This window comes from Scophthalmus maximus, chromosome 14 (genome assembly GCF_022379125.1).
Source record: "Scophthalmus maximus strain ysfricsl-2021 chromosome 14, ASM2237912v1, whole genome shotgun sequence".
Classification (NCBI taxonomy): domain Eukaryota; kingdom Metazoa; phylum Chordata; class Actinopteri; order Pleuronectiformes; family Scophthalmidae; genus Scophthalmus; species Scophthalmus maximus.
In genome coordinates this window covers 40,001-60,862 of record NC_061528.1, presented here as the reverse complement: position 1 = coordinate 60,862, position 20,862 = coordinate 40,001, and the positions used below count along the sequence as shown (strand labels likewise).

Genomic DNA, 20,862 nt, shown 5'->3' with positions numbered 1-20,862 from the left:
GGATAGAGTGATGTTGTCGACACTGTTCAACTTGAGAAGAATGGGGGCATGGACATCAGGTAAATTGGCTCTACCCTGGGAGTCTGTTTTTTTTTGCTTTGACCTCAGAGTGCTCCCATCCTGTGGGACATAGCAAATGTGTGAAGGGGAGGACTGGCAGTATGTTGGGTGAGAGTAGTTATTGTAGTAAGCCTGCTGCTTTGGGGCATCTTCACTAAGGATGTTTCCTTGCTGGTTTTTGAAGAAGGTACACTTTGATCAAGGCCATCCCTAGAATATGGGTAAGGCTGATGAAAATTGCTGTCTTGAGGGAGTGTTGTGCTGGTTTGGAAGCAAGTTCCCAAGGACTCGTGGAGCCCAATGTCTTGCGGAAGGGTGTCGTCTTTGTGGATTGCAGAATTTGTAAAGCTGGGGCTTAGGGAAAATCCTCTGGCCTGGGGGATCGGGTTGATCTTTGACAAGGTCTTGCTGCTGCTAGCCTGTGGCAAGGTGCAGCAAGTGTCTGAATGGGAAGATTGGAAATAAATGTTCTGCTCAGTGAACATACTGGTGCTGTCGAGACTGTCCCTTTGTGGTTTGGAGACTCGAAACACTTCCTTTCTGCTTAGTGAGGAATTTATACCTTGATCAAAGCCTATTTCTGTGTCAGGGAAGGACTGTTTAAAACTGATGTCTTGACAAATCAGTGTGGTTTGAGGAAAGATATTGAAGCTTTGTGGAGGGGTCTTGTCCTGAGGACAATAGCTGGATTTGGAAAGAATAGAGCTCTGATCGAGCTTTGGAGGATACGTAACGGGATCAGTCGGTGGCAAGGTCTCACTTTTGGATGGTGCGTTATGGGTGTCTTTACCCTGTGTACTTATACTCCTCTGAGGCTGATTATACTGATCATTGAGCTCATTTGATAAGGCCTCAGTCTCTAAGGGGCTCCTCCTGTCATCGACATCATTGTCTCTGTTGTAACAACTATCTGTGGTGTTGCTCTTGTGGACTGGTTTAGATCCGGAGATGAAGTTGGCACTCTGGGAGATGTTATCAGTACTGGTCTCTTCAGTCCGCAGGATGCTGTACAGAGTGCTGGTGAGGTTTCTTGAAGTAGGAACCATCAACGGACTCTGGACAAATGAACTGGACTCTGATCTGAACCTGTAACAAACACAACAAGAACAAAAATTGCAACATCTACATGGTATCCTGGTGGATTCCTGGGGTATGCCTCATGTCAAGAAAATGCCAGCTTCAGAATCCGATTTGTCCTGTGATGTTTGTGGCATGTCTAACCCGTCATTTCCCTTCCTCATCTTACTCTTATATTTGATTATCTGTAGCACTGAGCTCCAATATTTTTTTATTAATGACCAAAGGGGCAGTACTGAGTAGCAAACTGTCAATAGCAAAAGTTTTCATATAATTTGTCAGGTTATGTTCGACACAGGTTTCCTGAATGTCAACCTGCTCTGTTCAGATGTGACTGGGATATTTCCTAAAACAGACCTGTTGCTACTGTGAAGACTGGTGGGAGGTGTTGGACACCCCTCGGTCTGACTGGACCCTCTCTGTTGTCGGACTGCAGCAGTCGCAGTGCCAGTCCCACTCTGCTCTGACTGGGCGTGGTACTGCTGGCTCTGCTGGTTGGCGTGGCCACTTTGGGAGCTGAAACATACGCCCTCCTCAAGGTCTGATTGGGCCAAGCCAGACTCTGGTGTCTCTGCCAGTGGCGGCAGTGAAATATCGTCAGGTGATGCACACTCGTATTCATCATTGGACAGCGAGTCCTCTGTCATCACTTCTTGCTGCTGAAGCTCTCCCTCCAACAGGTCACCTGCTGATCCACCCTGGGTAAAAAGCACTGAGTATAAGACTGATGAATCGCTTTTGGTTATACAGTATGTACTACTAACTGACTGAGGAACAAGCAGGTTTCTACACTTTGTACAATTTCTTGTCCAGACATATCTGACTTGTTTAATTTATGTTTGACTCAAATTTTTTGTCATTGAAGAGGTCAGGATTTGAGCTAAGCTGTGACAGAACAGAAACGTGGAGCAGAAGGTTTTAGAAAACTGCGGACAATTCCAATTTCAAACTCCAGAATTCATAAAAAGGATTTCCACACTGTTCCTTGTCCTCCACTAAGGTAGCGTGAATTAACCATCTTGGAATCTTCCATATAACTTCTACAGGTAGATTGTGAACAAAATTATTTTTATGAATAATAAACAACCACACCGGAATCGTAGAGGAGCTGTTAAAAGACGAGAAGCAAAATTTAAAAAGTCAGATTTAGATTTATACCTTAGAGGTTAGGATATTTAGGGTAAGGGCCATACAGCTCATTTTCACAGTCACCAGGTTTGAGGAGAATGAACAGTTTTGTGTCATCAGCGTAGTGATGAAAATTACAGCAGCATTTTTTAAACCACTGGTGCAGCTTTTGAAAAGACCTCGAAACTGTCGTTTTTGATCCACAGGAAGTGGACACTACCCGCATTTCCTCCATCACAGGATGAGGGGGCGTGGCCTGAGCCTCAGTGGTGACGGGCTGTAGTTGGCTGTGGAAAAAAACTGACCCGTCGGTTGGCATCCACTGGGGAGCAGGAAAGGCTGAAGGTTTGGGTGGAGCAGAAGGAGGAGGTGAACCTCTCGCTGCATGACTGCTGTCGGTGGCTGAAAGAGAGATGACAGAGTTAACACGTTGTCTGATCAAAAACAAAGACTTATCCTCATTGTGAGGACAATATTAAATAATAAAGGTCTTAAAAGTATAAACTCCTGCACGACACAGGGCCGGATAATTTATTTGAGTAGTGAATATAACCAGGGATGGACACGCGCAGGGTTTTGGCCCAAACAGCCCCAGGTGCAGGGCAGCTGCCCATTTGGCTAGTTGGTTCTCCAGCCGTGGTTCGTCCTGGGGGGAGCAGGAATATGAGAAGCTTCACTCAGTGTACCTGCTCTCTGAGACGACCGTCTGTCTGTCTGCCTCCTGACTGCGGCTCTTCTGTAACCGAGGCCTCCTATTGGCTGCAGTCTGCCTCTTCACAGGATCCCCCTTCCCATCATGCTCAGCGGTCAGTTCAGGTGTGTGGCCGGTCTCCTTCAACTCACACTGGGAGCACAGGCCAGATTCACATGAGCTTCAGTCAAGCTTTATAAAATCACTCCAAAGAGAAGAGAATGTGAAACATGAACCTGTTTTCTCTGTTTCTTTCATGTTTAGTTTTTATTTCTTTAACCATAAGGTGTAAACTGGAGATCATGTCATCAAGTTTACCAGGTCGGCAGAGCTGCGCTTTTCCATCTTTTTCATCTTTCTGTTTTCCTTCAACTTGTTTTCTGTCTCTTCATCTTTCTCTTGTGTCTCATTCTGTCTCCTCCTCTCCACTTCCTCCTCCTCCTTTATTTCTTTCTCTCCGTCGTTCTTGAAGTTCTCCAGCTGAAAACACGACAGTGATAATCACGTCAGACTTTTCTTTCTTCAGAATTAAGTTTTATTCATAAACAGTGAGATGTCGCTCCTCTGACATGATTTAATGAACAAGAGGAGTCCACTTTATTCTCCATGTTTCAAATGTATTCTCAAAATCCAAAAAGAAAGAAAATCTTATCATTTTCTCATGCCCCGATCCTAATAATCTTAATGTAAAATATGTTTGACATATATATGTGGCACTCATCATAATTTATTATCTATTACTGATTATTGATTTAACATCAGTCACTGTTTCCACATCTGTTGATCAGTGACTAATGATCCACATTAGATCAGCAATGAGTTTTAACATGATGTGTTACCTTCAGTTTGGCCTCCAGCTTCATCAGTCCGTCACTCAGCTTTCTGATGGACGCCACCATCTCCATGTGTTTACTGACCGTCTGCTCGACGTACCGCCGCCCGTCCTCCGCCCCTGAAACACGTCACCAATGGATCTTCATTAAATCATGGAGGAAAAGAGGATTTGTTAAAATCTTTGACACTTTTCTGTGTCTGAGGTTGATGTAGTTGAAACAGACGTATATAAAGAAGATCACCGACTATATACAAAGAATATCACTGACTGTATATAAAGACAATCAGCGACTGTATATAAAGACCATCAACGACTGTATATAAAGATGATCAGGGACTGTATATAAAGACGATCACTGACTGTACATAAAGACAATCAGCGACTGTATATAAAGACCATCAACGACTGTATATAAAGACGATCAGGGACTGTATATAAAGACGATCACTGACTGTATATAAAGACGATCACTGACTGTATATAAAGACAATCAGCGACTGTATATAAAGACCATCAACGACTGTATATGAAGATGATCAGGGACTGTATATAAAGACGATCACTGACTGTGTATAAAGACGATCACTGACTGTATATAAAGATGATCAGCGACTGTATATGAAGACGATCACTGACTGTATATAAAGACGATCACTGACTGTATATAAAGACGATCAGCGACTGTATATGAAGACGATCACTGACTGTACATAAAGACAATCAGCGACTGTATATAAAGACCATCAACGACTGTATATAAAGACGATCAGGGACTGTATATAAAGACGATCACTGACTGTATATAAAGACGATCACTGACTGTATATAAGGACGATCACTGACTGTATATAAAGACGATCAGCGACTGCATATGAAGACGATCACTGACTGTATATAAAGACGATGAGTGACTTTATATAAAGACGATCAGGGACTGTATATAAAAATGGACGACACGTCCTTCACTTCCTCCCGTTGAACATGAAGACGTGAACATCAGTGTGATAGGAACGACCTCACATGACAGAAACATCTTTGGAAACATTTATTTAACGTCTGCTTTGATTTTTTACTTTGGTCCATGTCCCATGTGCTAACATGGAGGGGGGTCAGGGGGCCAGGGCTCACCGAGCTGAGGGGAAGTGTCAGACAGAGCTGCCCTTTCAGAATAAAGCGTGGTGTGACCCACCGTGCAGTCTGACAGCGAGCTCACTGATTTGACTGATCCTCTCCTCCTGTTGGGGAACCGTCGGCCACACAAACTTCTCAAACTGACGGTAGAGAATGCTGACGGCTTCTGTGCTTCGACACTCTGAGGAAAACTTCCCGACTCGAGCGATGGTCTCACTTGCCTCCTCACACCAGAACTGATACTGTTAATGCAAAACAACACATGAACTGGTTTCAATGATTCGACAGTCGTTAATATAGATATATGATATATAACATGATATTTTCTGTTGATGACCTCCCCCATGGCTTTTTGCAGTCTGCAGGTCATGTCCAGGGTTTTTTGGTGTTCGCTGACACTTCGCTCTAACTCTCCCATCTGTCTCTGCAGTACGTTGACGTCCTCCACCTCCCGGACTTCTGACCCCAGCCGGGTGATCATACCCTGCAGGCGTTTCCTGAGCACCTGCAGGACCATCAGAGCTCTCACTGAATCTATTCATGAAGAACGTTGTTCCAAACCAGACGAGGCAAAGATAATGACAGGTCTGTGGGATTATCATGTGGAGCGTTACTCCAGGAAAACATGGCGGAGAGGAACCGGTGTGTTACTGTTACCTGACCAGAACTTTCTGAGAGAGTTTATCAAACATGAGCTGTGGTGAGAATTTCTGTTGAATAAAGAGCAAAGTTCACTCTGGTCTGTCTTCAGACGGAGCCACAACACATCCGTCTGGACAAAGTGGGAGAGGAGCATCAGCGTTTGATTGGCTTTAGTTGGGTCACATGTTATCTAAGTTACACATTATTAATACTCTGACAAAGCACTTCAGGCCTCATGTCTTCTCCTGTTCTGTCTTTGGACTCTGAGTGAAGTGCTGCCACCTGCTGTTTACAGAGTGAAGCCTGTCACACAAAGAGCTGCGATGTGAGATCACGCATCACATAAAGATATATAATATATAATATCTATAACAGAACGCAGTAGTCAGAAGACGAGAAGGTGAAACTGGATTCAAACTTACAGCTCATTCATTCAAACTGACCTGAGAACAGCTCAGGAAACTGAGAGGACACATACATACCTGTACATCTGTTGGTTTGTGAAAGTGACCTCGGGTTTTATCAAACAACCTTTTGGGTTTTTTAAAGGTCATCAGGATCCATGTTTCAGAACAGAACAAACTCAGTGACACGAGTCTCCACCTGGAAACATTCAGACCAGTGCTTAGACTCAGCTCCGTCGCGGACCGACCTGCAGCTTCTCGTCGTACAGCTCCACCTGCTGCAGCTGGTTCCTGACGGCCTTCGTGTTCCTGGTCCTGTCATTTCTCTTCAGGAAGTTAAACTTCAGGTTGCTGAATCGCTTCTTCAGCTCCTTAAAGGAGTCACGGAGCTGAAACATGACAGAGAAAGATTTTTATGTTGTTTGATCTGTGGTGCCAGTACAAATGACTTTTCAACACAAACATATATAAATATAAATATTGGTAAAGGCCAGTTACAGTTTCCATGAGTCAAACTTTCCATGTCAAGATTTCTTACTTGCTTCTGTGTTCACGCCTCTCTGTTTGTCTGTTTGTCAGCAGGACTACATAAAAACAACTAAACACATTTTCACATAACTTGATGGAAGGATGGATTCAGGATCCAGTGGATTTAAATGTGGTTTAATCTGGTGACTGTTGGTGGAAGTATGTGATCCACTGAGAACTGTTCTAAAGGAAGCTGTGATCTTTTTATTCATGGATACATGGGAGTTAACATCAGTTGGTCAGTTCACCTCTTTGGTCCGGAACCAAATATCTCAACAACCATTTGATGGATTTCTGTGAAATTTTGTTCTGATAGTCCACAGAGGATAAAATCCTAATGACTTCTTTGTTACTAAACAACTAATGAGAGTCCAAATAAAAAACTAAAATTTCAAGCTGCTGCTGTCTGGGGACCATGAATGTCTGTACAAAGGTTCATGGTAATTCATCCAATAGTTGTTGTTAGCATGGCTGATCTCATTGTATATTACATATCTTATCTTTGGTCAGTGTTCGCAGGGTTATATTTTGGTGTTGATGTAATGAATGTGGCCCGAGCTCTGGTCAGATTATTTTTAGAGCAGCAGGATCTAAATCCAGCAGGACATTTGTGCTTTGGACCAGAAGAGCAGCGGTGTCATGTGGCTGATCTGTCAGCTAAAGACAGCTGAGAGAGAGGCAGGGGGAGCAGACAGACAGTGTTTTTCTAACACTGAGGTGGAGAGAGAGTGAATCCTCAGGTCACAGTGAGTACACCATGAACTGCTAAAAGATAACACTGACAACCATTCCGCTGTATATCACCAAATCACAACATACATCATCTCAAGGCTCTTGACATCGTGAGGTTGAGACACGCAACAGACATGATGAGCAGCTCTGAGACTGTGGAAAGAAATCTAACAGAACCAGGATCATCTGTCCAGCAGTGTCCTGTAGAACCTCAGATGAGCTTGTGTGCCATGGAATACCTCCTCACCAAACCCCTAATGAGGTTATCTGTTTGTTAGTTTGTTTGCAGGATTATTCAAAAAGTTATGGACGGATTTGCATGACAATGTAACAAAAGATAGGTCTCAATGGTAACAGGTGTTTACATTTTGGGAGGGATCCAAATTTGGCTCTGGATCCAGGAAAACTTGACACACGTTTGAGTCCAAATCATCACAAAGACATAACATTTTTAAAAACTGCATTTTAGAGGTTTGTGGTGAAACGTTTTGAGGAGGGAGACTCGACTCTCTTACTCTCTGATTCTCCGACTCTCTGATTCTCTCGGCAACGATTCATCTGCTACAGTTCGTCTGCTTGATGGTAAATTAGCAGGATTAAACAAAAACTCTGGTTTTGGTGGAAGGGTATTACTATGAGAAGAGGTTGAACACATCACATGTTGGAGCAGATCCAGATAAACGTGTGGATCAACATGGTTGGTGGAGGTTTGCTCTGTAATGAATTATCTCTGGGACTTTTAAGTGAAAATACTCTGAATGGTGGGAACAACAAACCACCAGGTCCAGTTTCTATTCATCACCTCAACACACTCATCTAGTTCCCCGTCAGGTGACTCAGCTCTCCCTCCGCCCTGAAGCTCATCCATGGAGGCCAATGTGCTGGTGACACACAGCACCAGGTGCATGATGGGAAATACCCACTGGCTGACTCTGCCTGTATTTAGCCTCTCCTTCCCCCTCAGCAGCTGCTCAGTGACTCAGCAGACTGACCCAGTGAGACCAGTTCTGTTTTTGATTCCACTGGTTCACCTACAGAGGGCGCCAACATGTTCATCATTCACCTCCATATTTTACTTGAGCCAGAAAACAAGTAAACCGACGAATCAATGTGATGTCAGGTGACAAAACCACCAACATTAGCCGAACATGTTCATCACAACCGCCGTAAGAAAATATATATTATAAATAATAATAGTGATACAACATGAAGGAACTAACTCTGATGACGGTTCAGAAGAGAGGTTCAATCCAGCTGACGTACTTTCTGTGATCATGTCCAGCAGCCTTTATATTTAGACTGTGATTAAACAGACTCGTCAGGGGGAGGCAGGAGAAAACGACTGAAGAGGGTTCATTTAACTTTTCCTCTTTAATCTGGTGCAAATTATAAATTATAAATCAGAGAAACTTCAAAATAATAAATTATAACAAAATATTCTTTTATGGCAGTCGCTGAAAATATGTTAAATTTTTCGACAAACAATTCAACATGAACGCCAAAAAAAGCTTTGATAATAAGTGAATAATTGGTTCATCTGAACTCGTTTCAACTGAGGTTTTACTTCAAGGAGAGTTTTTTATTTAATCCTGTGAAATAACATGTTAAATTAGAAACAAACGCATAAAATAAACCAGCAGTTAAATCTGCAGCCCCCTCTGCTGGTCGGACCAAGGAACAACAGGTAATAATTAATGAGAAGCAAACTGATCAGAAACACGTGAACAAACATCCGTGTGATAAGAACGACCTCACATGACAGAAACATCTTTGGTCCATGTCCCATTGCTAACATGGAGGGAGCGGGGCTTATGACCTATACTGCAGCCAGACACCAGGGGGCAGGGTTTATGACCTATAGTGCAGCCAGACACCAGGGGCTATGATGATGATGACCCTAACCCTAGGCTTCAGTTTAGGGAGCCGTCATGTCGGCGGTCTTCATGTACAGACATTGGTTGAACTAAGGTTTTCTGGTTTCTCACATAACTGTTCACATTAAACTAGAGGAGATCACCATGGTAACAGATGCTACTCCGGAGCAGAGAGTTTACCACCATGAATGAATACATAAAGACAATGACGTCAACATGAGGAGACTGAAATATAAACTAAAGCTCAGATGTTGTTGAGTAGAAAACATATAAATCTCTTCACTCACTGGAGGAGAAAATTCATGAACAACTGACTACGGATCAATGACGTTGGTCCACAAAGTGAATCACATCACGTCATGTTACAGATTCCAGATCAGCTGCTGCTGATCATCTCTCTGGGACTCGCTGGACTGTGACCTGTGACCTCACCTGGTTGATCAGCTGCTCTCTGCGGATTCTGTCCTCGTGGGTGAGTCTCTCCTCGTGGGGGATTCTCTCCTCGTGGGGGAGTCTGTCCTCGTGGGGGAGTCTGTCCTCATGGGGGAGTCTGTCCTCGTGGGGGAGTCTCTCCTCGTGGGGGAGTCTCTCCTCGTGGGGGAGTCTCTCCTCGTGGCGAGCTGCTTCCTTCAGCCACGAGACGCAGAGCGAGTCGAGAGAGAGAAGACGCAGCTCCAGCTGCTGCAGCCTGAAACCTGCCCAGTCCTGAGAGGAACAACAAGAGATTTACTTTACAGTACTGTGCAGTATTACATTACAAATACAGTACTACTGCATTACTTCTACAGTATTGCAGAACTACTGCTGTACTACTGCCGTACTACTACAGTATTACAGTACTACTACAGTAAGATTACTACTACAGTACTTCAGTGACAGGTCATTGTGTTGTATGTTTGTATATTGCGTGTTGTATTGTGTGTCTGTACACTGTGGGCGGCGGCAGTGCAGATGTCCATCTTCAGTGTTGCAGCCGTAGTAAACAGACCCTGGATCAGATTCTGTTCTTCTCTGTGTCGACTCAGCTCAGCCTCACAGGATCTAGTAACAGGGTCTGAGCGCAACAGCGCATCCAGCTGGACACACAGAAAACAACAATATTGTAGTTAGTGACTCCACACTTCTTCAGAACCACTGATGAAGATATGATCCACCTAACCCCACCTACACCACCAAAACCACCTAACCCACCTGTTTCTGGTTGATTATTTTTGTTGTACGATGACTCATCACAGGACAAATGTTTAAAGATTTTGTGTGCTGCAAAAATATTTGTAATACAAGTACAAGTAAAATTAAGTTTGTTCCTGAATTACTGACCTGTTTGGCTGTGAGGTGAAAGCTGCTGGTAAGATTCAGAATTGACTCGCTCTGCTGGACCTTGTTCTTCACTTTCTTCTGGAGCTTCAGCAATTCTGACAGGTCCTCTTCCTTCACTGCTCCTCCCTGTACCTGGTCCTGGACTCCTCTCACAGTCTCCCAGCTCTTCATCACTTACTCCACCTCTGCCTCTAGTTGCTGGACAAAAGGGGAGAGTGTCTAATCATTTTGAAAGAAATGTCCATCTAGAAATACATGAAGGGAAGAAGTGAGTCAGTCATCAGCCCCAAAGGCCCCAGTAGTCCCAACTGTGGCAGTCCCAGGGGCCCAGAAGAACCAGTAGCCCCAATAACCCCATGCATCACAGGGATGCAAAGTCCCAAAGTTCCCAGCAGTCCTCACAGTCCCCATTGTCCAGAAGACCAAAGAGTCCTGACTGTCACAGTCCCAGGAGTCAGAAATTTTTTTCCCATTGATTCTAACTGTCCCAATAGTCCCCACAGTCCCATACGGCCAGTGGTCCCAACAATCACTGTAGATCCAGGAGTGTCCAAAGATCAGGGATTACTTCAATTGGGAACCTATTAATAGTCCCAACTGTCACGGTCCCAGGAGTCCAGAAGAACCAATGGCCCCAAAAATCTTAGCAATGCCCATTGTCCAAAAGACCCAACACTCCTGACTGTCACATTTCCAGATATCCCAACAGTCCCAGCAGTTCTGGCAATCACTGTAAACCCAGGAGTCCCAAAGATCTGGGGCCACTACCATTGGCATTTCTACACTAGCAGTAGCCCCTGCAGTCCCAAGGACCCATTGGTCCCACAAAGACCCTGTAGTCCGATCAGTCCAGTGGTTTCAAGGGTCCCTGTTCACCCAACTATCAAAACACAACAAGGAGTCCAACTAGTCCCTGACATTTCACTGGTCCAACAAAAGATCCCAGTGGTCTCAGAGGTTACATTTATCCAAAGTTCTAAATTCCCAAAAATCCAAGCGGTTCCATCAGTCACCACAGTCAAAAAGTCAACTGTCATAGCATCCTTTCAGTCTAAGACCTGTTAGTCAAATAGTCTCATGACAGAAGACCCTGCTCATCCTCATTGACACAACGTCCTGATAGACCTCCATTTATTGTCTATTTAAAAGTCACATGACTCACAGTAAAATGTGGTCTGGCCTGACTGAAGCGCTCTAACAATCTGGAGGTTTGTAGGTCTGAACCCAGATCCAACAGGGTGCAGGAGTCCATCAGCTCAGAAACACAGTTCAAGTCCTGCAGCGTCTGAAGACACAACAACAGAGGCAGACGTTACTATTTTATTTTACACTGATTAACACCTCAAATGAACTACATTTAAAAATAATCCACTACTTTTACTTTGAAGTACAAACAGATCCAGACTTGATGACACGGTGGAGTCGTACTTTGAACAGTCTCTCCTGGTGTTTCTTGCAGTACGTTGCATCCTCCTGCTGCTTCAATAGGATTTGATGGCAACTTCGCAGCTTGCTCACTTCCTGTTTGTTTCTGTTGAGCTGCTTGATTTTCTGCCGGACCACTGACACCACAGACAGCAGGTCCGAACCAGATCCCAACACCTGATGTAGCACGCACGCAAGCACGCACGCACGCACGCACGCACGCACGCACGCACGCACACACACAGACACTTTTTTTTTGACAGAATATCAAATAGATGAAATAGTTTCATCTCTTCTCTCTCATCTAATTTAATCAAATTCTCAACCATCAGCTGATAATTTTTTTATCACTTGATCACTTGAATCTTGTTTAATCTACTCGTCAATGATTAAACATCTCAAACAATCTCATGTTTGATTTCATATCTCATCTTATTCCCATTATTCATGTCACGTATTATGTGACCTCATGTCTCTGGTAACTTTGTCACATGTAATCTCAATAATCATCTGAATTCATCTCATCAGAAACCCTTCAGGCTGATTCCTGACAGCCGTGTTACCATGGTGACAGTCTTGACGCAGTTGTTTCCCAGTTCCTGAGCGACGAGGAGCCTCTGCAGCGTTTCCTGCCAGCAGGCGTCGACATGCTCCTTCTCCTTCTTCTTCGGTGGTGACCTGATATCCCTACCACCATCTTCCTCCTCCTCCTCCTCCCTCTCCTCCTCTTTGTCTGGTCTATACATCTCCCTCAATTCTTCCATCTCCTCCTCGACCTGTAAAACCGCACAGGTACCTACTGTTACTGAAGGGTTAACTGAGCAGAACAGAATATGAAATACTAATGACTCAAATCTGACTTCGCTTTTTGGTCCAGAGTAAGACATCGGCAAATCAGATTTCCCTGCTGACGCCCCCTATTGGCTGCAATGTTCCTTACTGACAATGTTGCATGGAGCAAACAGCACACAAATTATTTAAATCCTGGAGAACCATAGTCACTCAGTTTCTGACCTGCTGTGCTGCCCTCAGGAAAGCGATGTAGGGCTGCAGCAGCTGCAGGTTCGAATGCATCTTCCTCTTCAGACTGTGCAGCTCTTTCAGGACCACATCAACTCGAGCAGTAAATTCAGGACCCGGTGAACCAGTTGGGTCAGTAGCAGGCGGACTGGGCTGCCCTCCCGGGCCACCTCTCTTCAGCTGCTCTGTCAGGGCCTTGAGGGAGGACAGCTGTCTGCCGGCGTCACTGGGAGTTCTGCTGGTCGGATCTGTGTGCGGAGGTCGGATCTGATCCAGGATCTGCTTTAAGTTCTCTGCATCATGACATGCAGACTGGAGACAAACACATTAGAGAAACAAACCTTTTCTTCCCGTACGACATCTGTGTGTATGTGTGTGTGTGTGTGTGTGTGTGTGTGTGTGAGAGTGTGAGTGTGAGAGTGTACCTCAGCCTGTGTGTGCAGCTGCATGTGTGTGTTCAGAGCTTCTTCAGCCTTTAAGAGCTGTCGTCCTGCTTCAGAGCTGCTGGTCAACACACTGCTGCTCTGCACCCAGCTCCACACCTACAACACACACACACACACACGATGAGTGTGTACCAGCTGCCTCCAATGTAAGTAAAAAAGAGTAAATGTCACCTTGACGAGATGTTCACATGACGACAGCAGCTGTTGCTGCTGATTGGTCGGGAGGACTTGGTGGGCGTGGTCTTCTTCACTATGACTCTCCACCCACCAACTACGACAGAAGAAGAAACTCATGCAGATTTAATGTCGTCAGCGTGAACTTTCAACTTTGAACTAAGTTTGGTACCTGCTGGTTGAAGCAGGTCTGAACTGTTTGGTCTCGTCCTGCCTCCTGCTCACTTCAGCCTGAGAGAAAAACCACACCAACGATGTTCTCATCAACAAGAACCAAGAACATCCATCAAGGATATTCTCATCAACAAGAACCAAGAACATCCATCAACGATGTTCTCATCAACAAGAACCAAGAACATCCATCAACGATGTTCTCATCACCAAGAACCAAGAACCAAGAACATCCATCAACAAAAACATGAACTATGAAATCCAGTGCAGAGCAGTGAGCCTAATGATTTTTTCCCCAGTCTTTTCGTTGCTGGAGTTTGCAGTTTTTAGATGCTCCCTGCAGTCTATAGACATGTGTCTCTAGAGACACGTATATAGAGACACATGTCTATAGAGACGCATGTTTATAGAGAAACATTATTTATAGAAAATTTGAACTGTTGAATTCAGATCTAAAAATTCTGATACATAATATCCATGCAAAAAAAATTCCAGTGCTTCAAATGTGAAGGTTTAAATTCAGTGAAAAAAATTCACCTACGTGATTTCAATGCAAAATGATTTAGTAGGGATTCAGTTCCTTTCTGGTGAGACAGATTCACTTCCATTTATCTTCGTGTAGCGTTCAATGTCATGCTGATAAATCACAGATCCTCCATCCAGTGACATTCTGTAACTAAATTAATCTACAGTTCACTGTGTGAGACAGAACAGCTGAGACAAACTAACACAGATCAATTAATTATCTGTTATTACCTCTGATCCAGACCCAGGCTTCAGATCAGATCTAGATCCCAGCTGCTCCTTCGATCTGAATCCAGACTTCAAGTATTTGCTTTCCACTTTAGACTGCAAGTCTATGATGTTCTCTAATCTGGGAGTAGGTTGCTCTTTGGTTTCTGATCTGTATTCAGTCTTAAGATCTAATCTGGATCTTGGCTTCACATCTGATCTTGATCCTGACTCGAGGTTTCTGGTCTCCGCTGACGTGGAATCTGCCTGCAGGTCTGATCTGGTACCAGGCTGCTGGTTTCTGGTCTTTTCTGAGCTGGATCCAAGCTTAAGATCTGAGCTGGATTCAGGTTTTAAGTCTGATCTGGATCCGGATTCTAACTTTTGGGTTTCACCAGTCCAGTCCTGTGGCGAAGAGAGAGTGGAGAGAGAGGTCTTATGGTCCTTCATCCATCATCCAGGATCTGTACTGTAAACCTGAATGTGTACCTTCACTGTCCCACACAGTGTGGGACCTTTAAGCGCTGATGTTCACACACTTCTCTGACTCTTACATCACATCTGGACTCTTGCTCTTTATTGCGGACCATGATGCCGTTCTCCGCCTGTTGGAGCTGCAGCCTGACAGCCTGGTCCGCTCTCCTCCTCCGATCCTGCAGCATCTCCACCAGCTCCTCCAGCCTCAACGCCACCGCCCCGCCGCACTGGGAACTCTGGGAAGATGTCGCAGGGAATGTCACAACAGAGATAAAAAGCAGATCCTGGTTCATGTGTAACAAGCAGCTAATAAATAGTGAGACCTGACGTGTGCACTTCACCTCTTCCTCTGCGTCCTCGTCCTGCAGTACCGCCCCTCTCCTCTGGAGGGCCTCGACCCTCTGCAGCTGTCTGAGCTTCTGCAGCAGAACGCTGCTGCTGCTCAGAACCTGCAGGGATTTCCCCAGAAGATCTGGAATGAAACACAGAGACACAATGACTGTAAATCACATTTTGATTCATAACATAAGACTACAACAGACCAGAGTTAAATCAAAGCTTAAACCTGCAATAAACCACTTTAAACCAATGATTTATACCAGTATATCACCAGACATAAGAACTTAACACAAGCTGTCACACCAGTTCAAAGTGACAGCAGCTCTTCGACTGGTTTCATCTGCTTAAACCAGTTTAGAGTTCAAAACTGATGATTGTTGCCAGTTGAAACCAGCTTTAACCAACTGTAGTACAGTTCACATTAGAGTGCTTTATAGATTAGTAACCAGTTTAGTAATCAGTTCATTCTAGTTTATCTCAAGTTTACACCACCTAAGACTAGTTTATACCAGTTTTAAATATCTGTAGTTTATACGTGTTTAAACTGGTTCAAACCAGTTTAAAAATTTCTTATTCAATTTAAATCACCCTCAAAGTTTCACCTACAATAATCTACATTAAACCAGTTCATCGACAGTTGAACAGTCTAAACTAGTTGATAATGGATTAAAGTTTCTCTCTTCTCTGGTTACCTCGTCTCATGGAGTCGTACATGAGCTGCACTTCGTCTGGTCTGAACTGTAGATCCTCCGCTCGCTCGATACCGACCGCAAACTACAGGCAGACAGAGAGAGGGAGGGAGAGAGGGAGGGAGGGAGAGAGAGAGATAGAGAGGGATGGAGAGAGATAAAGAGGGATGGAGAGAGAGAGAGAGGGATGGAGAGAGGGAGAGAGATGGAGAGAGAGAGAGAGAGAGAGAGGGAGAGAGAGGGACACAGAGTGAGAGATGAGTCTCCTCCTTCATTGAACACAGACGTGGTGAAACACCACTGGTTTAAAAACTCTTGCATGTCGTTCATCAGAGTGGAACCTGAAGTCCACTCTCACTCTGGATGTTGATGGATGTTGATGGATGTGACGATTGTTTACGGAAGTGACAGATGTGACTGATGTTGACGGATGTGACGGAAGTGACGGATGTGACGGAAGTGACGGATGTCACGGATGTGACGGAAGTGACGGATGTTGACGGATGTGACGATTGTTTACGGAAGTGACGGATGTGACGGAAGTGACGGAAGTGACGGATGTGACGGATGTGACTGATGTTGACGGATGTGACGGAAGTGACAGATGTGACGGAAGTGACGGAAGTGACGGATGTGACTGAAGTGACGGAAGTGACGGATGTGACGGAAGTGACGGATGTGACGGATGTTGACGGAAGTGACGGATGTGACGGAAGTGACGGATGTGACTGAATGACGGATGTGACTGAATGACGGAAGTGACGGATGTGACTGAATGACGGAAGTGACGGATGTGACTGAAGTGACGGAAGTGACGGATGTGACTGAATGACGGAAGTGACGGATGTGACGGAAGTGACGGAAGTGACAGATGTGACTGAAGTGACGGATGTGACGGATGTGACGGATGTTGACGGAAGTGACGGAAGTGACGGAAGTGACGGATGTGACGGAAGTGACGGATGTGACTTAAGTGACGGATGTGACGGATGTGACTTAAGTGACGGATGTGACGGATGTGACTTAAGTGACGGATGTGACGGAAGTGACGGAAGTGACGGAAGTGACGGAAGTGACGGAAGTGACAGATGTGACTGAAGTGACGGATGTGACGGATGTGACGGATGTTGACGGAAGTGACGGAAGTGACGGATGTGACGGAAGTGACGGATGTGACTTAAGTGACGAATGTGACGGATGTGACTCTCTCCTGATCCACATCTGGATCGTAACGAGCTCCACGTTGATAAGGTTCATGTCTAACGAGCTGCAATCAGCTGAGATCAGATATGAACTGATCACATCCTTCTTCCCTGAGCAACAAAGAACCGACCGTGGATCCTCGTCCAGCAGCTACGATTAAACGACCTGGTGAAACAAATAACAGAACCCCTGAGACCAGACTGTCTCATCTGGGTCCGAGTCACAGCCGACAAGTCCATCAACAGATGATGTGATTTATAATCGACATCACGAAACAACCAGCAGAATAATAATAATAATAATAATATTAATGATAATAATAATAATAATAATAATAATACATTTCATTTATAGACCACTTTCATTGCTAAGAGCAATCTCAAAGTGCTACAGAGTAAAAGCAAGATAAAAAATAAATAAAAATATAGGTTTGAAAAGAAAAAACATTGGTAGAAGAAAAAGTACAAAATCTAGGCGAATGCTTCTTAAAAGAGACTCGAGCTTCATCATGACATTAGTTAGCATCAGTAAAGTGGAACCAGACAAATACTTTCATTCTCTCAGAGTGTTTAACTTCCTGTTGTGTCTCTGTCACTGAGGCTAACAGCTCTTAGCTGCTGTTAGCTCAAACAACAATGAAAGCAGAGGATTGAAATAGAAGCAGAGAGCAGCAGATGACCGAGATCTCGCTGCGACGCCTGAGGAACGAGACGCTCAGGACTGAAACCAACCTCCTTCAGGAAATCACAGAGGATGACACGCTGCGGCAGGTGAGGGTCAGAGGTCACGTTACACTTAGCTTCAGTTAGAAAGTCGACACAGACAGAAACATTTACTACACGGGACGTGCCTAGTACAAGAACATGATTATTAATGATCTACATGTTTTATATTTTCACAGCTGTCGTTCATTATGTGTGTCGGAAAGTGATTTTAATCCAATTAAGTTTTGTAAAAATCAGCTAATATTTCCCCCCGTGCCCCGCCCCCTCCATGTCATTGATGTTTGTTCAGGTGTTCATGTTTCTAATCACTTTGATTTTCATTAGTTAATTGATGATATAAAAACGGGATGAGACGTCATGATTGACAGCTGACACAGACTCATGATTGGTCGAGAGCGTGTGTGGGCGGGGCCTCAATTCTGTGAATCTTGAACCTTGTGTTTCCAGAAGCTTCTTACCTCCAGTGCTCGGCGGTAAAAGTCTGAAGCAAACATCAGGACTTCCTGTCGTCTGTGGAGCAGATGAAGGAGCAGCGACCATCCCTCGCTCAGCGACGCCACCATGGCCTCGTTCACCTCCTCCTCCTCCTCCTCCTCCTCCTCCTCGTTTTTCTTGTTCCTCTTCTGTTCCATTGTTCCGTCATCCCTCCTTCTCCTCCTCCTCTGCTCCACCACCGTCAGCACTTCTCTCTCATGTTTCTGGAAAAACCATGGAGTGTAAATGAGAAGTTTCTGGGATTAAACCGAAGTAAAGATTAAATGATCTGGTTGGCATCTAGCTAGCAATTAGCTAACAAACAGGACGTAGCATAAAAAAAACGGTGTATTATAATTTATTTAGCAGATGAAAGTATATCTGAAGTTTCTCTCTCTCTATGGGGTTATATAGATATATAATATATATATATATATATATATATTATAAGTGTCACAGAATCAGGTCCACTAGAATCAGTTTACAATTTTAATGATGAGCAAAATATAATATAATAATTTAAAGACTTTTTCGATGAGAGATCACGGATAAAAATCTTCTTCAACGTTTCCCTTCATGTCTTTTTTCAACATGTGATTCATGAAGCCTGATTCATCACACGACACCACAGACACGCCCCTTTGAGAGGGTCCTGGGGGCGATGTCCACACACGATGTTATGAGGGGAATCATCTGCCCCCTACAGGGTAAAAGAATATTGATTTGCCGTGAGGAGAAACCCACAGAGAATAAAGGGTTTTCTAGTCATGATTCTGCTCATATCAGAGCGTTGATCACGTCTGGACGTCAGCACCTTGAGTCTATCCATCAGCTGCAGTTGCTCCTGGATCAGTGTCTGGTTCTCATCCTGGTTGGACCCGATCTCACAGAGGCCTGGTTGGACCTGGACCAGCTGGAGATGGACCAGAGAGCCGCTCTGAACACAAACACACCAACACACACATCGATCAGAGGATGTTGTGAAGCACAGCGACGAGGCAGCAGCTTCAACAGGAAGAGAACCGATGAGTGATCATAACAATATGAGATGAAGATGAAACTGTTGAACTGTGTTTTGTTTGAGTTTGTTCTGGTAACGACGCTGTGGGTCGACATGAGCTACAAATATCTACACACGTGTGGTGCTACATTCCTCAGGATGTTACTGTATCTGTGGCATGTCCACACACACACACACACACACACACACACACACACACACACACACACACACACACACACACACACACACACACACACACACACACACACACACACACACACACACACACACACACACACACACACACACACACACACACACTTCCCCTTCCAGCAGCCTCAGTAAATAGTTTGTGCTATTAAAGGAAGCAGCACATAGAAAAGTGTCCAAGTGAAACGTCCTGTAGGAACCTAACTTTAAGAACCATGTTAACAGAATAAAAAGATTAATTCATAATAATAAAACTAATTCATAACAATAAAAAACCCTTAGAGACAACAGACAGCCTGAAAGTTGTGGCTCACTTACATAACGGCTAATAACAATCCAACATCAAGCTAATGGGACAATAAAACTACATCATCAAAGGTGACTGAAGTTTTACTCAACGTGGCTCATGTGGCTAATATTGGCCAACTCAGATTAAAGCTAATGAACTAACAGAAGTTGCAACGAGTCTCCGGTAAAAACAACTGGGCTGATATCCAACATCACAACTAACAGTAGCTGCTAACAGTTAAAATAAAAATAATAATGTTATATAAAAATATTATAATAATAATTACAGTTGAATAGTAAACGGACAACGGATAAACTAACGAACACTCCAACAGCTCAAGTAAAAATCTGACGTACAAAGAAACATATTCATGTTTTGTCAAATGATCTTCAGTCTGTGAATCTGTTGGACAATTTGGATTCATGATGAATTAAAGGACAAGAATTAAGAAGTTCAGAACCCGATGGAAAAACATTATACGAATATGAATCTGCTGTTGTCAACAGTTAAAATCACTTGTGATCCACGACTAACCTGACCCATCAGTCAACTTCTTTTATATCATCGTCTCTCCCAATATAATATTTATAGTATTCGGTTGTTCTATAATTGTTTAGAACTTTTCCCACAACATCAGGGAACATTTCTGATTTTTGCATTTCACACTTCAGTTGACACACGTGTAAAGTCTGCTTCATTGGTGTAATGTGTCACTGGATATAAAAGGCTTCAGGTTCATGTCCAACTCTTTTGTTTGACTAATGATGTCGCTGAACAACAAGGTCCAGGTTGAGCTTCACCTTCAGAACCAGAGGTTACTGATCTGGATCCAGGAGTTAATGAACAATGTGTAACGTAGACAACGTTGCTTACCCTGAGGACAGAAACGACCAACTGTGATTGGCCGGCCTGGACAGCGATCGTGCTGAGGGTGGTGAAGGAGTGAGAGCGCTTCATGTTTGTTTGTCTCTTCAGTCAAGAAAACAAAGATCTTGTGTTTGCCTCTTACTTTGAATTCCTACTGCGAGGTTTTCTCATACTTCCTGTAATATCTTCCTTATTC

At 44.1% G+C, this 20,862-nt stretch overlaps 1 protein-coding gene across 1 annotated transcript in view; it reads right to left on the bottom strand.

Moving 5' to 3' along the window:
- Nucleotides 1–96: 96 nt before the first annotated feature.
- LOC118282610 (coiled-coil domain-containing protein 141-like) overlaps nucleotides 97–20,862 on the bottom strand; it is a 21,670-nt gene continuing 904 nt past the window's right edge. Inside the window, 26 exon segments of the mRNA XM_035603859.2 lie at nucleotides 97–1,146; nucleotides 1,495–1,835; nucleotides 2,571–2,667; nucleotides 2,952–3,109; nucleotides 3,275–3,436; nucleotides 3,796–3,908; nucleotides 4,981–5,164; nucleotides 5,260–5,427; nucleotides 6,217–6,357; nucleotides 9,535–9,807; nucleotides 10,032–10,178; nucleotides 10,423–10,620; nucleotides 11,585–11,707; nucleotides 11,851–12,024; nucleotides 12,411–12,623; nucleotides 12,862–13,179; nucleotides 13,293–13,409; nucleotides 13,485–13,584; nucleotides 13,660–13,718; nucleotides 14,415–14,795; nucleotides 14,945–15,103; nucleotides 15,209–15,339; nucleotides 15,899–15,980; nucleotides 18,282–18,521; nucleotides 19,112–19,234; nucleotides 20,673–20,862. The exon segment at nucleotides 20,673–20,862 is cut by the window's right edge and continues 151 nt beyond it. Of these exon segments, the coding sequence (XP_035459752.2) occupies nucleotides 105–1,146; nucleotides 1,495–1,835; nucleotides 2,571–2,667; nucleotides 2,952–3,109; nucleotides 3,275–3,436; nucleotides 3,796–3,908; nucleotides 4,981–5,164; nucleotides 5,260–5,427; nucleotides 6,217–6,357; nucleotides 9,535–9,807; nucleotides 10,032–10,178; nucleotides 10,423–10,620; nucleotides 11,585–11,707; nucleotides 11,851–12,024; nucleotides 12,411–12,623; nucleotides 12,862–13,179; nucleotides 13,293–13,409; nucleotides 13,485–13,584; nucleotides 13,660–13,718; nucleotides 14,415–14,795; nucleotides 14,945–15,103; nucleotides 15,209–15,339; nucleotides 15,899–15,980; nucleotides 18,282–18,521; nucleotides 19,112–19,234; nucleotides 20,673–20,756 (5,328 nt within the window). The 5' untranslated portion in view covers nucleotides 20,757–20,862 and the 3' untranslated portion in view covers nucleotides 97–104.